Source organism: Terrapene carolina, unplaced genomic scaffold (assembly GCF_002925995.2).
Source record: "Terrapene carolina triunguis isolate 2854851 unplaced genomic scaffold, T_m_triunguis-2.0 Scaffold58, whole genome shotgun sequence".
In the NCBI taxonomy this organism is placed as follows: Eukaryota; Metazoa; Chordata; order Testudines; family Emydidae; genus Terrapene; species Terrapene triunguis.
This window is the reverse complement of record NW_020664409.1, coordinates 50,329,982-50,351,747: the sequence shown is the minus strand read 5'-3', so window position 1 is coordinate 50,351,747 and position 21,766 is coordinate 50,329,982. Positions and strand designations below refer to the sequence as shown.

General features: G+C 39.3%; 1 protein-coding gene across 5 annotated transcripts in view; it reads right to left on the bottom strand.

Annotated features, from left to right (window-relative positions):
• Positions 1-890: 890 nt before the first annotated feature.
• Positions 891-21,766, bottom strand: part of FAM110B (family with sequence similarity 110 member B) — a 182,491-nt gene continuing 161,615 nt past the window's right edge. For 4 of the 5 annotated variants that reach the window (XM_024200379.2, XM_024200378.2, XM_024200384.2 and 1 more), the window contains one exon: positions 891-4,649. In XM_024200379.2, the coding sequence (XP_024056147.1) occupies positions 3,237-4,349 (1,113 nt within the window). In that variant the 5' untranslated portion in view covers positions 4,350-4,649 and the 3' untranslated portion in view covers positions 891-3,236. Of the gene's footprint in view, positions 4,650-5,824; positions 5,860-21,766 lie in introns of those variants that run through there. The other variant, XM_024200381.3, reaches the window with a different exon arrangement.

The following is a 21,766-nucleotide window of genomic DNA, read 5'->3' as shown; positions in this document are numbered from 1 at the left end:
CCCTTTTAGATACCTGAAAACTGCTATCATGTCCCCTCTCAGTCTTCTCTTTTTCAAACTAAACAAACCCAATTCTTTCAGCCTTCCTTCATAGGTCATGTTCTCTAGACCTTTAATCATTCTTGTTGCTCTTCTCTGGACCCTCTCCAATTTCTCCACATCTTTCTTGAAATGCGGTGCCCAGAACTGGACACAATATTCCAGCTGAGGCCTAACCAGCGCAGAGTAGAGCGGAAGAATGACTTCTCATGTCGTGCTCACAACACACCTGTTAATGCATCCCAGAATCATGTTTGCTTTTTTTGCAACAGCATCACACTGTTGACTCATATTTAGCTTGTGGTCCACTATAACCCCTAGATCCCTTTCTGCCATACTCCTTCCTAGACAGTCTCTTCCCATTCTGTATGTGTGAAACTGATTTTTTCTTCCTAAGTGAAGCACTTTGCATTTGTCTTTATTAAACTTCATCCTGTTTACCCCAGACCATTTCTCCAATTTGTCCAGATCATTTTGAATTTTGACCCTATCCTCCAAAGCAGTTGCAATCCCTCCCAGTTTGGTATCATCTGCAAACTTAATAAGCGTACTTTCTATGCCAAGATACTGCATTATAGATACCTCACCAGCCCAAACCACTTGTGGCATTAAAAGGAAATTAGTTAAACTTGGATATCATTGCTTCAAAAGGAATCCTAGGAAGCAAGTGCAGAATACTAGCATATGTCCTACTCAATCACCTAGTTATAAAGCTTTCCTGATTATTATTTCTGGCTGCCAATGATTAGAGATAGCACAGTTATCATCATTCTTGAAACATACCACTTAATAGACAACAACATGAGAACATTTTGATTTTGATTTTAAGTTCTTTATTTCTTAGCTGGACATCTGCATTACATTTGGCTTTAATCCCTTAAAGAATTACTTTCTTTGGCAAAACAGTTACTGAACTGGGTAGAATTCACAGTAGGAAAATATGTTGGAAAAACCGAAGTGATGTCAATGCCAGCTCAAATCCTCGAAACTTAAAATATATCATAAATGTACTTTACTTTAAATATATATATTCCTCTTTTTTTTACCTTTGCTGGAAACAACATAGGTGTATGCCATAAAACCACCCAGAAGAATGTGTACAAAATGTAGGTTGCCTTTTATATGTATTTTCTTTTCATGAATAATCACTCTGTAAACATAAAAAAATGAACACAATTTGTGTTAAGTAATGTATCCAACAGCTGAGTCCACTGTTCTTTGTTCTCCAACTCGAGCCTCATGCCAGGCCTTCTGCACTGAAAAAGAACTGAAACTTCCCTAAAAGTTAAGAATATTATGTTCAGTTGAGGACAGTAGTGCTAAAGGTGTAGAGGCTCCTTGAAATAAAATAAAACCTGACTTTGTAAGCACTTTTAATACTGAAATTTATAAATATACATTACTGAAGAACGATTCAGAAGAAATCTGAGGTTTGTTGGGAACGGATGCAATACAAGGGAACAATAACATTGCCAGATAAGCGTGCAGTAAGAATGGAAGAAGCAGGCTAGGAGTCCGGATAAACTCTTCTACTTCTACAGCAAGTTGTTTCTATAGTTACAGTTAAAAGAATCAATGTTCTGCAAAGCGGTTTTGGGGAGAAATTTTCTACTGGAACTACTATTTAACCAAGATTTACCATAGCACCACAATTAAATTACCCACTATTTAAAAAAAAAAAAAGATTTAAAAAATCTAAAACAAAGGAAAAACACCACCAATACCTGCACCGGGAGCTATTTATTAGCATAACACTCTTCTTTTTAAAGATTTAATAACAACTGAAGTATATACAAAGTATTACAGCATTTACACAAAAAAGTTTCCTATTAGCTGATGAAGTATAAGGTAGTGCTGCAATGTACTTCAGAGCATGAATACAATAATAATGAAGCAGACCACTGTACTTTCAACTTCTCTGCTACCACACACCACAACTGTCAGTTGGAATGACAGTTAATTAAACCATTGGGAAGACACAGATTGTCAACAAAATAGTAACAGATTGACGTGCAGCACTAACCATCATAAGGAAGGAGGAAAAAAGCTACATACTCTCATGTTTCTACACTTTCCTAGAGCTGTAACAAACTTTCACAGCCTTAGATATAACATATGCAAGACAACGTAATCACAGTTTCTCAGATATAGTTTAGCTATTGAGTGTATTTACTTCTTAATAGGAGGCTTTATACTGATATGGCTGTGTGTTTCCATTTTTGTTCATGAACTGTTCAAACAGGTCTACAAAAACTTAAAAGACAGCATGGAGTTTGTAGTCATGATGTGCTTGACTAAAAAAGGCATTCAATATCAGCTATAGGATCTAATCATTCCTGTCAAAAGTTTAAGACTAGGAATCTTTATTTAATAAGAAAAGAAACAAAGGAACAAAAACAAAACAAAAACCCAACACATCATTGAAAACATTTCTATCAGTCAACTTTCTTTGACACTTATTAACCTCTCCATCAGTGTAATATAAAACCATTAATATTTTTACACTGAATCAAACTCAAGACTCATTTAGGCTGTGGAAGGTCAAACAGCTTTGCTAGACTACTTTTGCTGTAAAAATGAGGGAACTTAGAAAATAAAACCATCATACCCCAAACAGATCTTTAATAAAGGTGGATTCATGTATTTTAACAAAGGATGTATTATTCTCTGCAGTTTAGAAACACTTTTACGTGAGCCAATAAATCCCATTCCACAGAAGATCAAGTTTCTTTGCCTATTGTTGTATATATAAATCTCTTATTTTGGGCAATTTTGCCTTGTCTTTTAAAAGGATTCAGTTTCAATTTAAAAGCTAGTAATGTCAGTTGACAATATCTGTATTTAAGACACAAAAATGTGAGATATAAAAAAACACAAGGAACTATATAAATATTGAAGAAGTCATGTAACCTTTTCATGTAAACAATTTGATTATAATGAAGCCCTAATTAGATTCTGGTCTTAAACTTTTGGCAGATAATGTGTATGCTCAGCCAGGATTTGTAGTTAGTTATTGTTCAAGTGGAAGCCAGGTCAGTTCACATGTTGACAGGCATGCAACTTAAAAACATTGCACAACAAGCAACACAAAGAGATTTGAGAAGTGTACAAGACTTCAAGTAGACTTCACAACCCTTCACAACCGAATATTCACAGACAAAGTTACAGTCCTTGCTTATTCTATTGTGGATTTCCTCTCACACATGGGACACTTTCTGTGACTCTCTAGCTTGCTTGATGCTATACAACCACTTGATGATTCTGGCATTTCTTTCAATTGCAGAAATGCCATATGGCACACGGTCATTGGCACTGTCATCATTTCTAAGGTCACTGTTGCTGTCCTGAGACTGTTCACAGTCTGAGCTAATCATGCTTGCACTGCGAAAGTTGAGGGATATAATATCAGAGTTAGCCCTTGCAAAATTTTCCATCCCAAGGTTTTCAAGCTCTTCAGGATCCAGTCCACAGTAGTTAAAGAATCGTTCAACATCTGCATCAACACGAAAGTATCTGTCACTTAAGTCTGATTTTGATCGTTGTAGGGAGGGTCTTCGACTGACTCCACAACTGGATTCTACTGTGTCGATATCTGGGGATTTCAAGGTGGCGATGGCAGTAATTTTGGGTTTTGGAGGCAGAGGTGGAGCTGAACTACTGCAGGGTATTGCTTTTAAGGGCTTACCACTAGTTACTTTTCTAATGTCTGATGAGCTATGGGAAACGTGCAAGAAAGTCTCCGCTGACTGTTCTAAGAGCCTTCTGCTCACGTTGGAGTTGCTTTCTTGAGGGCTGCTCCGGCCCTGGGTGGGGTAGGCCTTTAAAGATTCTGCAAATGAATGCCGGTTCAGCTCTGCTGAATCAGATCTGTGGGGAGGCCAGTTCCGTGAACTATGTTTGTGACCTGAACCTGAGCTGGAGCCTTCAGAGCTATTAATGATGTTTTTCAAAATCTCTAATTTTAAATTTTCTCTCTGGACACCACTCTCAGTCTTTGCATGGTTGTTGAACACTTTCAAGGTAGGGCTACCCAATGCTCGCTTGGCGGCAGGGCAAACCGGTGGCTTTGCAAGCACTGCTGGCTTTACAGGCTCTTGTTTGGCATTGATGACCTCTTGGCTCTTTACATATTTTGCCTTATCAGCTTCTAGTCTCTCCACAGCACTAAGTCTTTTTGGATTAGGCTCTGCCTGCCTGCGAAAATAGTCCGGCCCTTTGTTTAAGATGCGAAGAGGAACGGCAGATGTGAAAGTGACAGCAGGACTGACTGGTTTCACCATGCTACCTGTCTGTAGTGTTTCTGTAGGCATGTTTGGTGGTCTTTCCCCCGCAGCCGTTTTGGATTCTTCTCTGGGAGCTTCTAAATGCACGGTGTAGAAACATGTACATTAAGCACAATGAATAGCAGATGAATCTTGGAATCGGAGTATTAGCAGCAGTGCCTCATCTCACAGCTCATTAAATAACACTGTTTCTTTTTTAAAGGCAGCCTTTGTACAAAAAGGCCACCAGACACAAGTCCATATTAATCTGCTCTGCTGAATCCTTTCTTCTCGCTGAAAGATGTGGGAGTCTCGTCGTTTTCTTTGTGCTCAACTACAGGCAGTGATCTGAAACATAAAATAACCAACCACATGTTAGTATCAGCGTGTGACATCACAGCTATAGCAACAGAGAAATTTTGTACACTCTTTCAGTTACTGGCTGAGTTACAGCTGTGGGCAGTTCAGAGGAAACAGACAGTCCTATCTGAAACATTCCATCAGGCCTTCGCCTAGTGGCATATGTCTTTTTGACAGAGTAAGCAAACCTGGATTAATCACTCTCTCTTCATGGATATTTCCATGCATGTATTATAATGCATTTTTAAAGTAAGATTTTCATTATTAAATCACAATCTAAAGTTGGGTTTAAGAACATTATAACTGAAAATCAATGAAAAACATCCATACATTTATATATGACTGTTTGCATTCACATTTCCATGTCTTATGCCATTTCTCTCTATCTCTTGGCTACCTTTGTGCTACTTTTCTTTTGGGCGGGAGGGAGGGAATGTGGTGTTGTATGTATATGGGTGGAATGTGCCAATTTGGGGAGCTTATGCAGTCTCACCTAACTACAAATGTACTGATAAAGTAGGGTTGGTGAAAGATAATTTCCCCATTGATACTAGTGTGTTTTAACATAGCTAATTTATGTATATGTTTTAACTTGAAAAATAAGAACACTTTCAGGATATATTGACCATAAAAATAAAATCTTAAAAATATCAATGCATTTTCCTTTATATTTCTTAAATGCCGAGGAAGATAAGTATGGTTGCAAAGCTAGGAGCAAGTGGAGAGCTGTAATGTTTCCAAGTGCACCCAGTAGGCATTAATCCAGTATCAAATTCATAATTAAAATGTAGTCTAGCTAAAGATACAAGTTGCATTGCAAAATCTGTTATAACCTAACTCACTAAACTTTGATGATGAATTTACTTACTAAAAAGTAAATTATATCAAAGATCCTTCAATGTATCATGGCTTAAATTTGGGCAACTTAAAAAAATTATTTATGAGCCTGGAATGTCTATAACTTCTACTTCTTAAATTTTGACACAATTGTTCAAGTATTAAATAGAGTACTCTGGCTAACCGTGAATGAAGTTTACATCATCTGAATTATTTTAAGATTCTGTCATTTAATTTTGGTCACACTGGACCATAAAGCCCAACCTCAATGTTGTGTCCAAGTACTTTAATAATTTTTCCCACATAAGGCTCTCAGAGGCACTTACCAATGTATCTGTTTTTCAAAGCTGTGATTTGGCTAATGGATCTTATTTGTTTTATTACTGCCTCATTAAGCCGTGCTGCCCTTTTCAATATCCCATTTCTCTTATCATTGAAATATATATATTTAAAAAGGAGTTTCTTCACCGGTACCAAGAAATGCACGTGAAAGCCTCTCCCAGACTGACTGCTTTAGTATATTTTAACAGGCCATGCACTCGGTGCATTTCCATCTTATTATTGAGAAACTGGATTATCATCATCCTCAATGTTTAGTACTCATCTGAATTACTGGAGAAAGCTAAAAGATTAAAATTAAAGATACAATTATTTAAAATATTCAGGAAAAGAGCAAGTATTTGTTCAAGCAGATAAATGATATAGACATTGAACATTCCATCTAAACCATTCAAGGTCAAAGCAAGCAAATAAAGCATACAAATTCTGTAATAGTATAAGAAAAAGATGAGCTCTCCCCATAAGGCTTACTGTCAGACGTATTCTCCAAATACAAACTAATCTATTTGGTTTGGTGATAAACCAGACACAGTTTCAGTCCAATTGAAAAGGCAGCACAATGTTAATTAAGTCTCTCTTTCAGTGTTGTTTTATTAATCCCAGTGTTAACTCTTCAACAGTCTGAATTCTTAAATTTCAAGACAGTATATCAGAAAGAAGAAAAGTCCTCTTCCCTCATGGAATCAAAATAGATATCAGCACCATTGTTTTGTAATTAGGAACCAGATTTTCAAAGATACTGAGCACAACTGTGTGCATACATCTGCATGCTCTTATGCAGGCAAATACCTAATATGCATACACAAATCGTGTTTGTGCACATAATCAGTTTAGAGCTTAGTTTCTATATGTTTGTACAAATACCTGACCAGTATGTACGTAGGGTATCCATGTGCACAAATCAGGCACACACAAATTATGCAGGAACATTGGCCATACATTTAATAAAGAATGATAATATTTTGCACTTAAAGAGTGCCTGCTATTCAATGGCTTTAAAACTACTCAAGCAAGCAAGACCACAGCCCTCAGTTCCCTTCACAGCCATTGTCATTAGGCCACTATGATCCTGCCTCAGAAGACAGTCTGCCAGCTGCATTCTCTTACTTGGGGAGCAGACCAGCACAATACGACGGAGACACTGTATTTGTGAGAAAACAAAACAGCACAAGCAAGATTATTTTGGAAAATCTTGGCACACCACTTAACTAGTCACTGGCTCAGAACAGCCCCAATAAAAACTGGAAAGCATGCTATGCACCCAGTGCTGACTTCAAATTAGTATTAAAATATTTAAAAAGAGAACAGTCTGACTGTTTGTGTGCAAGTGAGCAAGCATGGGAGCAAAGGGCCTGATACAAAAGCTCTTTGAAGTCAATGGAAAGGCTCTGTGAAGGGAAGAAACAGAGCCAGCTTTACTCTATGGTTTAAATTGTGTTACTGATGTATTGTACTTAAATATCAACATAATTTAGGTTAGAAAAGTTTACTAGATACCTTGAGGTCAGAGAATGAAGCTTGCCAATCAGATGCAGTTACAAAAGATGGTAACTAAAATACAATAGTTTACTGAAATTATACTAACAAACACCCTAAGTACACAGAGACTTTCTGGAATGTAAAAGAAATATATAAAACAAACCAAAGTCGCAAGTACTATTATTAATATGACATTACTGCACAATATTCAAGTTTACTTTCTCCTTCCCTCACACTTGCCACTATATTCTAAGCAAAAAGCGAACAATGTTAATTGATAAAAAGAAGAGCATTTCATTTCCCTACAGCTCTGTTGTTTGCCTTGTGGAGTGTATTCTTTCCATATCACACAAGTGGTATAACCTCTAACTGTGTTTATGTGGGTTTATTGACAATAACAGTGTGCACTGAAACAATGTTAAAGTTGCAGCACAACAGTAAAAGGCAAGGGGGGAAATCCTGGCCCCAATAAAGTCAATGGGGTTTTTGCCACGAACTTCAATGGGGTCCCGGTTCTACCCGAGGATAAATGCTCTTAACTCACAAGGGAGAGGGCTGGAGGGAGGCAGGACGAAGCACAATACCAAGAGATAATAAAGATGATCAGCCTTTACTTTGTCAATCCAGATTGTCAGCCTTTGCTTTGTCTTGCCTGAATATTTAAAGGCTCAAGTCAATTTTATTTCCAATTTTTAAAAAGTACCTATCACAACCTTTAGACACATTTACATCAAATATATACATCACTCACATTAAAAACATAACGAAACACAACTAACTGACATAAACATAGCTAACTGACGTCAGCTCAAAGGACTCAAAGAAAAAATCCCAAATCACAAGAGAGATCTCACTTGCCATGTGCCTTGTAGGTCAAACTCAGGACGCATTGAACCAATGGGGAAAGTACATTTCAGAGCTGTGAGTCCCGTTCTGAAGTGAGAGTGGCTTGGGCCTGGTCAACACACAAAGTTGCATTAGTTTAACAAAAGGGGTGTGGTTTAAACTGATTTAGTTACCCCCTGGGTTTAACAGCTGGTTCAATTTGGTTTGATCCTGGCTTATATGCGTATAACTTGTATCTGTAAGTTTATAAATATAAATATAAGCTAAATACAAATATAAGCTAAAATAAGCCAGTAAACTGACATAAGAGTTTCTACATCCAGATATGCAACTGTTTAATTTTTTCAGTGTTTAAATCGATTTTAAACTGTTGCAACTTGTGTGTGCACAGAAGGGTTCAGATGATGTCTGTTGTCAGGATACAGCATAAGAGAGGCAATTTCTAAGATAGCTATGACTCAAAACACAAATCAAAGTGCTGATTTTCAATTACACCTGGAAAAAAAAAACTATAAAGAGCACTGATGTAATATGCTTCATGCAGTAAGAAGCGCTAAACAGTCAGGAACAGTCTACACTGGTGGAAGTTTCTGAGTGGTCTTTAAGAGTTGCCTCAGGAGGACTGCATTATGTTGATCCATAATGGTGACAAAGGCTTGAATAATTATAGCAGTCGCCTTTCAAGAGGAAAAGCTGAAATTTTGGTTACTATTGCTACCTGCCTAATGTGTTACTTAAAATAAGCACTTATTCAAGAGAGATAACTAGCTTTCCCTGTTATAGTATTTTCTTAACAGGATTTTACCAATGGCCTGACAGCCTCATGCCAATTCTATTCTATTCTTACAGCATGTGCAAACGTGCACATCAATTCTTGATACCGAACCTCCTTCTGAAACGTTTAAAACAATTTTTGAGTCTGTAGAAGAAATCAGATTTCTAACCTAAATACCAATTGTTGCATCCTAATATATCAAAAAGTTCCATCCAATATTATGGAATAAGGAATGCAAAACTTCAATAGAAATAAAAGTCCAACTTAATTTAGTTTCATAAAGACTGATTTGGTTAACTCTTAACTTAAATCCAACCAAAAGGATTTTTTAAATTCAAATTAAGTATTTCCTTCTAAGCTGAAACTTTCCATTATCAAAAACCAGCCATCATTTAATATCAATTCTATTCTACTGTGCAGTTAAACCTGTGAAGTTTAGACTAGAACCCCAGCATGTTCTGAAACAGATCTGAACCATGTTATAAATGCCAGGATTCTAGCAAAGAAATAGTATCCAAAAATTCTATTTACATACAAATGCCAAAAAAGTGGCTGAGCAACCTAGTACCTTCTTTATCACAAAGGCAGGATGTAAGCATATGTTTATTGTTTGACAGGAGCTAGAGTATGTCTTTGATGGAAAAACCTAAAATTAGAAATATTCTTTTCTTCTGTAGAATCCTGCACTGTTATATTTTCAACCCAAAATCCATAATCGACCCTCAGTTATACCTGCTTCTGGATAAATACCTTTCTATACAAATCTGCACAAATACTCAAAAAAGCCCAGAAACAAAGCCTCCTTTTCTTCCATCTAGAGACCAAAACCATTATGAGACAAGTATAGGTCCCCACATTGTTTGGAGGAATATTACGAGCTGTATTTGTAAAAGCAGTAATGGAAATCAATTCTATTTTCTCTGTGCCCCTGTACTGCTCAGAACAGAATTCACTGAGGAATAATTCAGACTGTCATTTTAAAAAGTCTCTGGAAGAGGCCTAAAAAGGTTTACTAATGTGACTTTTTTGTAACTCCAGCTCTTTGTGAAAGATTTCTATCTCAGTATATGTTTGATTAGAACGATTCACTAAAAACTCTGCAGGGGCTTGAAACATTTCCTCCTCACTCACGCACCTGCAGACTCAGTTTATTTCTATGGCAATGACTGATAAATATTTTAATAGATAGATGAATTGTATATACATGTACAGTAATTCTTTCAAACAAACAAACTTTCAGAGATTGCATGCAACTTTTGCCAGATGAATTAAGCTTCACTATAAGTATCAAAACTGTATATATTTTTTAAAAACCTCTCCCGTTAATTAAATCTCTGATATTAATAGGGAAAGACATGTTAAATTTAACTAATGTTTTTCATCATTTATGCTGTGTGTTTACCCTTTGCACTTAGCACAAACAATGTTTACTAGGCTATTTTTAGTTAGTTTTTACTTGGGGTTTTCATGCACTTGAACATTTTTGCCGTGCTGGTAACTGCAAGGAAACAGCTACCTAAAATGTTTTTGTTGGGGGTTTGTTATTCTTACATAAAATGCCATGCACTATATATTACAGTTATTATTATTTGTATTACCACAGCACCAGTAATTGGGGCACTAGCCTAGGACTTGGGAGACCTGGGGATCAATTCCCTGCTCTGCCACAAACTTCCAGTATTACCTTGGGCAAGTCACTTAATTCTGCTGTACTTCAGTTCTCAATCCGTAAAATGGGTATAACACTACTTCCTTGCTTCACAGGGGTGTTGTGAGGATAAATATATTAAAGATCATGACGTGCTCTGAAATCTACTGATAAAAAGTTTTTTTATAAGAAATAGGTATAATAATTATAATAATTACACTGCTCTACAGCCAAAATGCTTCTGAAATAAATGTAGTCAAACTTTACTAATTCTGGGTCACTGAGAACGAAAATGATGCTTAAAATTGTTGATTGGCTCTAGTTTTCAAGATATGCTATTGGGTCAGTATATACGACCCTTGACTTGGGAATGGCGGAGGATAAGTGACTTATAAAGGGAAGGGATCTCAATTTAAACCAGAAATGACTAAAATACATCTTTGACTGGATCTATGAATAAATCTATGACTGGGTTTGGACAGTACTTGCTTTTTAGGCAAAACAATGAATGATGCAATCTGAAGCTGGTATTGCGTCATACATGATAGGAATTGCATCATGTTATTCCTAGAAGTCATGGATGATGCAATCATAACGAAGCTTACATCACTCTGCTGAACAAATTGCCCTATATCAGCTCTAGAAATCATACAGTGTTGTGCTCTCTTATTTGTCAGTGTTTGATTTTGCAAAGGGACACATTTCTGTTTAGCCAAAGTGAGCAGAGATGCCTCGTACTTGTGTGAACAGTGCAGATAACTTCTGCTATGTTTGTGGTGAAGTGACTTTTGCATCACAAAAGCGCAGTATAACCACTATGGTTAAGAAAGCCTATCACCTTTATTTTGGCTGCAAAATTGGAGATCAGGACAAGAGGTGGGCCCCACACATATGCTGCAACACTTGTGCAACAAATCTTCGCCAGTGGTTGAACAGGAAAAGGAAATCTATGCCTTTTGCAGTGCCAATGATTTGGAGACAGCCAACAGATCATACCAGCAATTGTTACTTCTGCATGGTGCCTCCAGTTGGGAAAGGTGTGTCAAAGAAGAAAAAGTGGACTGTGCATTATCCAAACATTCCATCAGCTATACGCCCAGTACCCCACGGAGAAGGACTGCCGGTTCCTGATGCACCAGAATCATTCTCACTTGAGTCAGACGAGGAAGAGGAAGAGGATGAAACTTCTGGTCCTGAACCATCAATGTCACAGGACCCACATTTTCTCCCATCCTCCTCCTGTGAACCACACCTCATAACAGAAGGTGAACTGAATGACCTTGTCAGGGATTTGGAACTACCCAAGAGTAAGGCAGAGCTGTTGGGCTCCAGACTACAGCAGTGGAATCTCCTGGCAGGTGATGTTAGGGTTTCCATGTTCCGTGACCGTCAAAAAGATCTTGTCCCATTCTTCTTCATGGAAGGTGATCTTGTAGCTTGCAACAACATCGATGGTGTGATGGCAGCCCTCAACATCGTTCACGATCCAGATGAGTGGAGACTGTTCATTGATTCATCGAAGACGAGTCTTAAAGCTGTTTTACTGCAGAATGGCAATGTTTTGCCATCAATTCCAGTTGGTCATGCAGTCCATATGAAGGAAACCTATGACAACATGAAACAACTTTTGAGGTGCATAAACTATGACCAACATCAGTGGCAGCTTTGTGGCGATTTGAAGGTTGTTGCTCTCTTGCTTGGTCTGCAGACTGGATACACAAAGTACTGCTGTTTTCTCTGCGAATGGGATAGTCGTGCAAGAGATTCCCACTACATCAAGAAAGATTGGCCACTCCGACAGTCATTGGAGCCTGGGAGGAAAAGTGTTCAGCATCCACCACTTGTTGAATCAAGGAAGATTTTGTTACCACCCTTACACATCAAGCTGGGTCTGATGAAGAACTTTGTCATGGCCATTGACAAAACACAAGCAGCTTTCAAGTACCTCCGTGGAAAATTTCCAAGGTTAAGTGAAGCTAAGATAAAGGAAGGTGTCTTTGTTGGTCCTCAGATTCATGAACTTCTTCGAGATGATGCATTTGACCATGCACTGCGTGGCAAGGAAAAGATGGCATGGAAAGCCTTCCAGTTAGTGGCAATAAATTTTCTCGGAAACAACAAGGCAGACAACTACAGGTTGTTGGTGGAAAACCTCCTCAAGGCATACAAAAGCCTTGGTTGCAACATGTCACTAAAGATACATTTTTTGCACTCTCATCTAGATTTTTTTCCACCGAACTGCGGAGCAGTGAGCGACGAGCACAGCGAGCGATTTCACCAGGACATTGCAACAATGGAGAAACGCTATCAGGGCAAATGGAGTCCATTAATGCTTGCAGACTATTGCTAGACAGTGACAAGAGATGCTCCATTTAATGAATACAAGAGACAAGCCAAGAAGCGCCGAGTAGACACTGAATAGAACTAAACTATGTACATAATAGTTTTTTGCCTTTTGTTTCATAATAAATTTTATTTATATAACCCTTTTGCTGATTTTTAAAGTGTTACATAAACAGGACAGGTGAAATATTATCATGTAAAGCAACCATAAACACATGAAAAGACCTAGGTTTACAATTTATGATTAAAACTCTACTATCTACACAATATACATAGACATAAAATGTAAAAACTTAAATATCTTAGAAACAGTACCCAATCAGTTGTTTTAATTGTCATATTTGAATTCAGCACAACAAAATACATGATAAATAGCACATTTTATCTCTGAAGCAGACGACTTCTCAAAAATTGTAGACCAGTGTTATTAAAGACTGTACCATGAGATGTTGTGAAAGAATCTTCAAGACTCAGAAACAGCCTGGGTGTGAGGACCTGGAGAGAGATCCAAGTCAAAACTGACACCCAGATTACAAGCCTGAGCGATAAGCAGGATGGTGGCATTGTGCACAGTAATTGAGAAAGCAGGTGGGAAAGGAGGGCTTATGGGGAAAGATTAGGATATCTGGTTTAGCTATGTTGAGCTGACAACTAGACATCCACAAGAGATGTCAGAGACAGGTTGAGATTTTATTTTGGACAGAAGGAGGCAGGTCTGAAACAGAGAGGTCTGAGTCGTCAGCACAAAGCTAGTAGTTGAATTTGTGTTTGCAGATGAGATTACTCAGAGATATGGTGTAGAGCAGTGGTTCTCAACCCGTGGCCCGCATGCAGCCCAATTAGCACACAGCTGCGGCCCAGCTCAGCTGTGTGCTAAAGGCTGGCCTACGTGTCAGGGTCCAGGTTCCCAGCTGCACAGTGCGGTGGGGTCTGGGCTGCCTGGCTGTCCAGTGCGGCAGGGTCGGGAGTCCGGGGTCGAGACTGCCAGCCAGCCCCACAGGGTTGGTGGTCAGGGGTCCAGGGCTTCTGGCTGGCCCCGCAGGGTCCAGGGCTGCCACCCAGCCCCGCAAGCTCCAGGGTCCGGGGCAGCTGCCTGGCCCCACAAGCTCTGGGGCAGCCGTCCGGTGCAGTGGGGGTCCAGGCCAGCTGCAGGATCGGAGGTCCGGGGCTGCTGCCTGGTCCCACAAGCTCCAGGGTCCGGGCTGCCGCTCCCTTGCTACCCGGCCCCTGCGGCCCAGGTAACACACTGTGGGCTGCATATGCGGCCCACAATGATAAATAAGTTGAGAACCACTGGTGTAAAGGGGCAGAGAAAAGGGGACCTCGGACAGTCCTGTGGAACCCCTACAGAAAGCTGGAGGGCAGATGAGGAGGAGCCGCTGAAGGACACACTGAAGAAGTGATTAGAAAGGTAGGAGGTGTCACAGTTAGGACATGACTTCAAGAAAAGGAGCATGGTCAACAGTGTCAAAGGTGCTGACAGGTCCAGGAGGATAAGGTCAACAGAGACCATTGCAAGAGCGGTTTCAATGGAATGCTAGGGATGGAAGGTGACTGGAGAGGGTCTAGCATGGAACTGGAAGAGAGGCGTTCCAGAGAGTAGTTGTAGAAAGTGTGTGTCACAGTTTCAGGGTAACTGCACCTGTATGCACCCTTTGTAATCCACTCCAGGAGTTCCCAGTCAAGTCTCAGGTCTCCAGCCATCATCTGTCACTGGGCAGGAACCCTTGTCCCACTCCGTTCTGACCAGGGAAGGGTAATGCAAAGGACCATCCCCAAACCTGATCTTTTGAACCTTTGCCCTGAGGGGAGAGGAGAACCTTTGTCTGTGAATTATTTATTCCCAAGATGAAAAGGCCCAAACAGCGTAAAGGACTAACTCACAGATCCATGAGTGTTCTTGATCTGAGCAAAAAGGGGTTATAAACTTGTAACCATAGTGGGGTTTGAAGGATTGTTCACTGGCCAGAACCCCGGCTGGAGATGGGGTGATCTATGGTAAGCTGATTACCATGCAGGTAGGCTCTTTTTATTGTTTTCAATATGTTTTCTCTATAATGCTTTTGCCTTAAGTATAAATGTACTTGCTTAGAAAGAGCTGGGTGGTAACAATTGTGGCAATTACACTGTTTGCCGTCTCTAAGGAGAAAAGAAAAGCAGGCCTGCTTAGGCAGTCTGACTTTGCTGAGGAAGTCATACAGTGCAGGCAGGGAGCTCACCAGTCTGGAAATACCCCAGTCAGGAAGGAGAGAGGTGCACGTCTCCGCCCAACAGAAGTGATGGCCCGGGAGCTGGAAGCCTGAGAGTGGGTGCTCTTGCTAGATCATGGAAGGGAAATAGAGGTGCAGTTGCCGTGAACTGTGACAGTGTGTTCAATGAGCTTAGAGATGAAAGGCAGAAGGCAGATGGGGCAGTAGCTGGAGAGGCAAGTGCGGTCAAGATGTTATACAGCTATTAAATTAATAAAACATTTTCATATTGACTTACATTAATAAAAAAATCTAATTGTGAACAAATTTTCTAAAACTTTTCTTTTAAAAAAGTCTAAATTGGCATCTTTAGACCTAAACCTCTTGATCTTTTAAGTCTAGGACCTCATCCTGTTCTCTGCTAAGTAAGCACTATTGCTTGAGCTAAAGTGTGCAGGATGAGGCATTAAGTTTGTATAGTCTTTAAAACTCGAAAGATTTTATGTAGATGCCTGGAGGTACAGAGATTGATGGTGGGAATTAGAAAATGTACGTGTGTGTATAGTATAGTATAGGATATACTACTGTGTGCACACATATAGTAAACAGTATAGTTAGTATAAAATAGTGATCTGGAAATAAAACTAGGAGTCTAAATTTTCTAAGGTCATTAGTGTTTTGAGGTGCCTCCCTTTCTGGCTGCCCAACTTGAGATAACTTAAAGGGGGCTGATTTTCAGAATACTAGGCCCCGTTAAGTTGTTTCATGTTGGTCACCTAAAAGTACTAGTCTAAGTTGAAAATTTTGGTCAGGATATGTGAAAAATAATTGTATTGGCCTCTGTTTTGCCGCGACTGAAATTTAATGGGCATTTGTTAGTAAAGAGAGGATCTAGCACTTCATCTATAGTATAATGACAAATCACACATTAACTACTTCATGTATGTTTTAATTGTTTGTAGCCACACCAGAATAATAATAGGCTACACTACAAATACTTCATCATGGAGCATTCACATGAAGACTATGGGGTTGCAATAAGCCTCGTACAAATACCTACATAGTCACTTGAAAATATCAGCATCAGGAAACTGTATTAAAAAAAGCCTTAAATCTGATTTGACTCCCAAAGTAAGTCCAGTTCAATACCCAGAGGATTTTTTCCCATTAATGACCTCCAGGATAGAGACTGGATACTAAAATGGAAAGCTGGCTTTAGAACAAAGCAGGTAAGACTGTCAAACCCTGAGGACTAAATACCTTTCCTTATGCCTAAAGACACTGATGTAATTATGATGGAATTTTTCTTCCAGCGATAACTTTTTTGATCTATAAGTACAGTAGAATCTCAGAGTTACAAACACCTTAGGAATAGAGGTTGCAAATCAGTAATATTGTAACAATTTGATATTGTACCTGTATTATCTCCAAATATTGTACTTTATGCTTATGCTTGTTTACATACCAACAGACTGACTTTTCTCCGGTTCACAGCTTTCAGAGTGTGCTAGTGTCCGAGCTCTGGAAACAGCCAGTTCTCTTACTGTGTTTGCTTTGCAAGTAGGAATAACAGAAAGTATTCCCCAGTATTACCCTTCATATTGTGATTGTGTATGAGGATCATGCAATAACACAAATTGTTTCACAGGGTTCTTAACATGCATGAATCTGGCAAATATAAGCCCATTTGAAAGGGAATGCCAGCTTTTCCCACTTCATTTCAGTTATTACAAGCAAGATACAATATGACCTAATCAAAGCAAATCAGTCTCTTTCATAAAGTATACTTGATACTTTATTATTTTACTTTACCCTCACTCTATAGATCACAGAGGTCCTTGGATGCTCTCAGCATTTATCCTCACCTCTTTCTGTCAAGGGCATATTTTCCTTGCTGATGGTGATTCACATTAAATGTTCTTAGTTCTTGTTCAATATTATCCCTCTATCTTCTCTTTGGTCAGTCATGAGGTTGGACATCATAAAAATGTCCTTCCAAGAGACGTTTAACTGGTCTGCCTTCCATCATCCTAACTACATGTCCTGCCCAGTGATAACCTCCATAACCCTCTAGAACTCACAATCAACTTGAAGACAATCAATATCCCTACAGAATTCTACATTTCAAGTTACAGATTCACATTACTTGACAAAGCCAAAATACATTGTAACCTATATATGTATTTTAAATATTACTTGCCTTTTCAGAAACCTTTAGCTCTCTTGCCTCAGAATGTTCAAGTAAATGGACCAAACATGACCCTTTATTGACACTACAATTATTCTATTTTTTTTACTCTGAAGCCTACCTAAAGTCAAGGCTGTGGTGAGTGCTCCAGCATATTTAATTCAAACGAAGTTGGAGGAAAGGAACAGATAGTTTGAGATATTCCCACCCCAAGGAAGACAGCAACAGGAGGAGAAAGATAAGCAAGATGAAAATGGGGGAGGAAAAAGGGAAGGATAAATGGAAGCATAGGAAAAAAGAGGAGAGGCAAACTGGATGAAAAAAGAGTAAAGGGAAAAAGGAGTCGGGGGAAAAGAGATACTGGGGAACAGGACATATGATCAGGAAAAGAATACAAAAGAGTGGGGAGAAATGAAAGGAAAAGGAATAGGTGGATGAAAAACAGAGAGGGAAGGGGGACACTGACAGAGACTGGGGGAAGGAGGAGTGGAAGCTATAGGAACAAAATAGAAAATGCTGACAAGAAGAGAACACAGAAAAACAACAGATACAGAGGAAAATGGAAATGGGCATGAGAGTCAGATCCATTTCTAGAAGAAGAAGAAGAAAAAAAAAAGGATGGAGAAAATCAAGTCAACCAGGAACTGCCAGCTGTCAATTAGGCAAGAGAAAACAGATTTGCTGTAGAGTCTACAGTAAATCCAGTTTTCCCTTTGACATCATTTCTTCCTTTCTCTTACCTTCCCAATTGAATTTGGAATCTGCTGCAATACCAATACATGTAAGTTCTCTGCCCACAGAGCTTCCTGAAACTTAAAGCACATCCAACCCCTTATCCTCAGAAATCCATCAGTAAGAAAGATGACTTAGATTAAAGAATGCTAAGCAGTTTGTCTATCTGCTGATATGGCCCCAGCACTGCTGTATCTGAGCACCTCACAATCATTCATGTATTTACCTGCATATCACCCCTGGATGGGGAACTGAGGCACAGAGAGACTACATAACTTGACTAGGTCACATCGGAAGTCTATGGCAGAACCAGAAAACGGATTCAGTCTTCTGAGCCTCTGATTAGTGCCTTAAGCGTAAGACCATCCTTCCTTAAAAGATGAATATTGCCAAGTTCGTAATAGGTGATTCTAGAGAAAGTGATCTTGCAAATTCCTGGTACAAGTCTTGATGGCAGAATCTTTTCAGGAAATGCAGTGTGGGGTAGAAGATAAGACACTGGCCTATAAGTCAAGAAACCCTGGGTTCTACTCCTAGTACTGCCTGTTGTGCAAATTCACCTCCCTGTACCTGTTTCCCTTCCCACCCATTGCGCATTTTGTCTATTTAGACTTCGTGTAAAGTCTTTAGGCTAGGAACTGTGGGCTTGTCTACACTACTAATTTAGGTCTATCTACAGCCACCACTAATTCAATTTAATCTGCTGTTGGTGTCCACACTACTCTCCTTCTGCCAGTAGAGCACATCCTCACCAGGAATGCTTGCACCGACTGAAGTGAGACATTGTGGGGCACTGACAGCCACACAGGGCTCACAGCTGGAGCCCCCCATCCGCCCCGGGGTGACAGCCCCAGGTGTAAGCCCTGCGGGGGCTCAATTTCACAGCACAGAACCTATCAGCAGTGAAACTGACATTCTTGTCAATTTCACGCTGCTATTATCTCTGCTCAGAGCAGCTGCACTCTGGGAGCTCCATGGGGAGCTGGGAGCCCAGGCTCTCAATGCCCCGCAGCTGGATTTGGAGCAGGAAGGCTGGGCAGGAGCCTAGCTATGAGCAGAGAGCCGGGGGAAGCAGGACTCCCAGAAGGGAGCGGAAAGCCCGGGCAGCAGCCTGCTGGAAGTGAGTAGCTGGGAGTTTGGGGGGCACTCCACACCCGCCCTGGGGTGACAGCCCAAATTGTGAGCCAGGTAGAGGATTCACAGCAGGGAGCCTGCTAGTCTTTTTTGTCAATTTCACGGCTCCAGCACAGAGCTGTGAAATTAACAAAAATTTTAGCCAACAGCCGATGTAAGTGATGCAATGTCTACACAGACACCATGTCACCCTAGCTACACCAACGTAAGCCCTACAACTCTTGTGGAGGTGGAGTTATTATGTCGGTGTAGTAGGGCACTTACATCAGCGGGAGCAAGCCTGTAGTGTAGACACTGACGTAGTTAGGTCAACATAAGCTGCCCTACATTGATCGAACTCTGCAGTGTTGACCAAATCAATGCATCTGGTCTCTAGACACTACTGTCATACTAATTACTAAGTACTAACCATTGCTGGTTGTGACGCCATACCTAAGTCTGAGTTCCATTTTGCACTTAAAGCTCGGATTCAGCATCTTGTTTATGTATGAAACACACACGTCTTCCCCAAACTTACAGCACTCCATGTGCTTTGTATGAGAACTGATTATAGAAGGAATTATCTGAGAATACATAAATAAATCCAATACAAAATGACACCATGAAGGGGAAAAGTATGGAAAATGTGTGTCTTTAATTCTGAATTTCCTGGGTTTCTAATGATTGGTTTTGAGATAATTACAACATCTTTGGACTTCATTTTTACCTGCAAGTTACTGATATGTACTCTCAACCTTAACAACTTTTTGTCTTGGAATAAACCACATACAGTTGCCAATTGAAGTGCACATGTTATATAGCTTCACCTTCAAGAGCTGCATTTGGTGACTGGAAGCAGATGAAAGTGGAATGCCTTCTACTAAATGAATTAAAATTGAATATCAGTGAAGCGTGTTACAGATTCCATTGTTTTGTGATATATGATGTATTAACACTGATTATTATTTATTTTTATAGCATCTTTTACACACATAAAAAACATCAAAAGTGCCTCATAGCTGACTGCAGTTTATAATCCAGGTATAATGTATAAATTGGATTACACAAGCTCTACTCATGAGCTATTTATGAAGACAGAAGTACATTCCCAAAGAATTGTAGACTCTTTGGTAAAAAGCAGCTTCTGTCTACCTTCCATACACTCTGGTTTCAGCTGTTTTCCCTATATCAGTTAACAGTAAGCTACTTCTTTTGTTACACTTCCTTCACTGATTTCTAGAGAGAGAAGATACTGTATTTTTTCTTTTAATAGCTTTAATGATGGACAAAGGATTTTAAACTTTCATATATTTCACCTGCCAGAACCCTAAAAACAACATCAAAGTGCTGTGAATAGACTCAAAGATATTGAAGGCTTCCTCTGTGTTTGAGGATATAACTAGTAAAATATATACATAACTGAAGACTCTAGATGTTTCAGGTTGAAAGGGCTTGCTTGGAAAGAGCACTTTTTATTTAATTTAATTTATTTATTTTTACAGGTTATCACAGCTAGCTGATTCTAAGTCTTTTTTCTACTAGAGACAGCAACAAGATAAAGTACAGACGCACAAAAACAAAACAAACAAACAAAATCGAACAAAGAAAACCCCACTGGATTATTTGATTGAGGACACCAAGACATGAACCTCCACTTTCCTCACCGGAACCTTCTTTCTTAAGCATTAAGATTAAACACATACAAAACCACTAACACCATTTGAAGGTCAAAGAAAAATTGCCTTTATCATTAGAACAGGTTTCTCAAAGATATAGGGCAAGAGATCAGAAAAAGCCTGTTGGAATCATATACCTTACCACAAAAGAGTACATGTAAAAATGCAGTGCAAAATGCTGGCTTCCTTCTTGGTATCAGGAAGGCAAACCCCACTAGGGTAACTGTCTTTATGAAAGGAAGAAAGATCAGAAAGAACAAAAAACAGAAATACAGCAGCCACCTGTAGGAATGATGTAAGAAATTGAAAAATGCAAAGGTACTTTTCAACATAGTTAAATAATTCCCTGATGTAAGAGAACACAGGGACATAACATTAACATGAGATAAGACATCATGTGCTACTGAAGAGGAAGAAGGAAGAACAGGGAAACCACGCAAGGAACCAAGAAATATTTCTAACTACTTTAGCAGATAAATGATAGAAGCAACCTGACTGTACACTGAAGAAACCATGGACTGTATATCATAAGACATTTGGTAAGCCCCAGAACTTGGTCTTAAACCCTTCTATGCCATATCTGCAATGTTGAGCCTAAGCAGTGTTATACGTTCATTCAAAACAAAACAAACGGGGCTACATTTTCAAAAGTATTCAAGTTATGCACTAAGCCATTGTGTCACACACAACTGCACATTCAAACAAATGTAAATATTTTCATAAGAAAATATATAAAAAACAAGCTTCCAACAACTTTCTGCCATTTCTAGATGATGAGAGAAAAAACCTGAGTTCCTTTTAAAACTACTACATTGATTCAGGTTTCCTAGTCATTGACCCCAGAGTCATCTACTTCAGCAGCATTTTTCAAGGACTGAAAGGGCATTTTAACGAATTTTTCAAAATTAATGAATGTTAATATGAGTTGATTCAAGGTAGT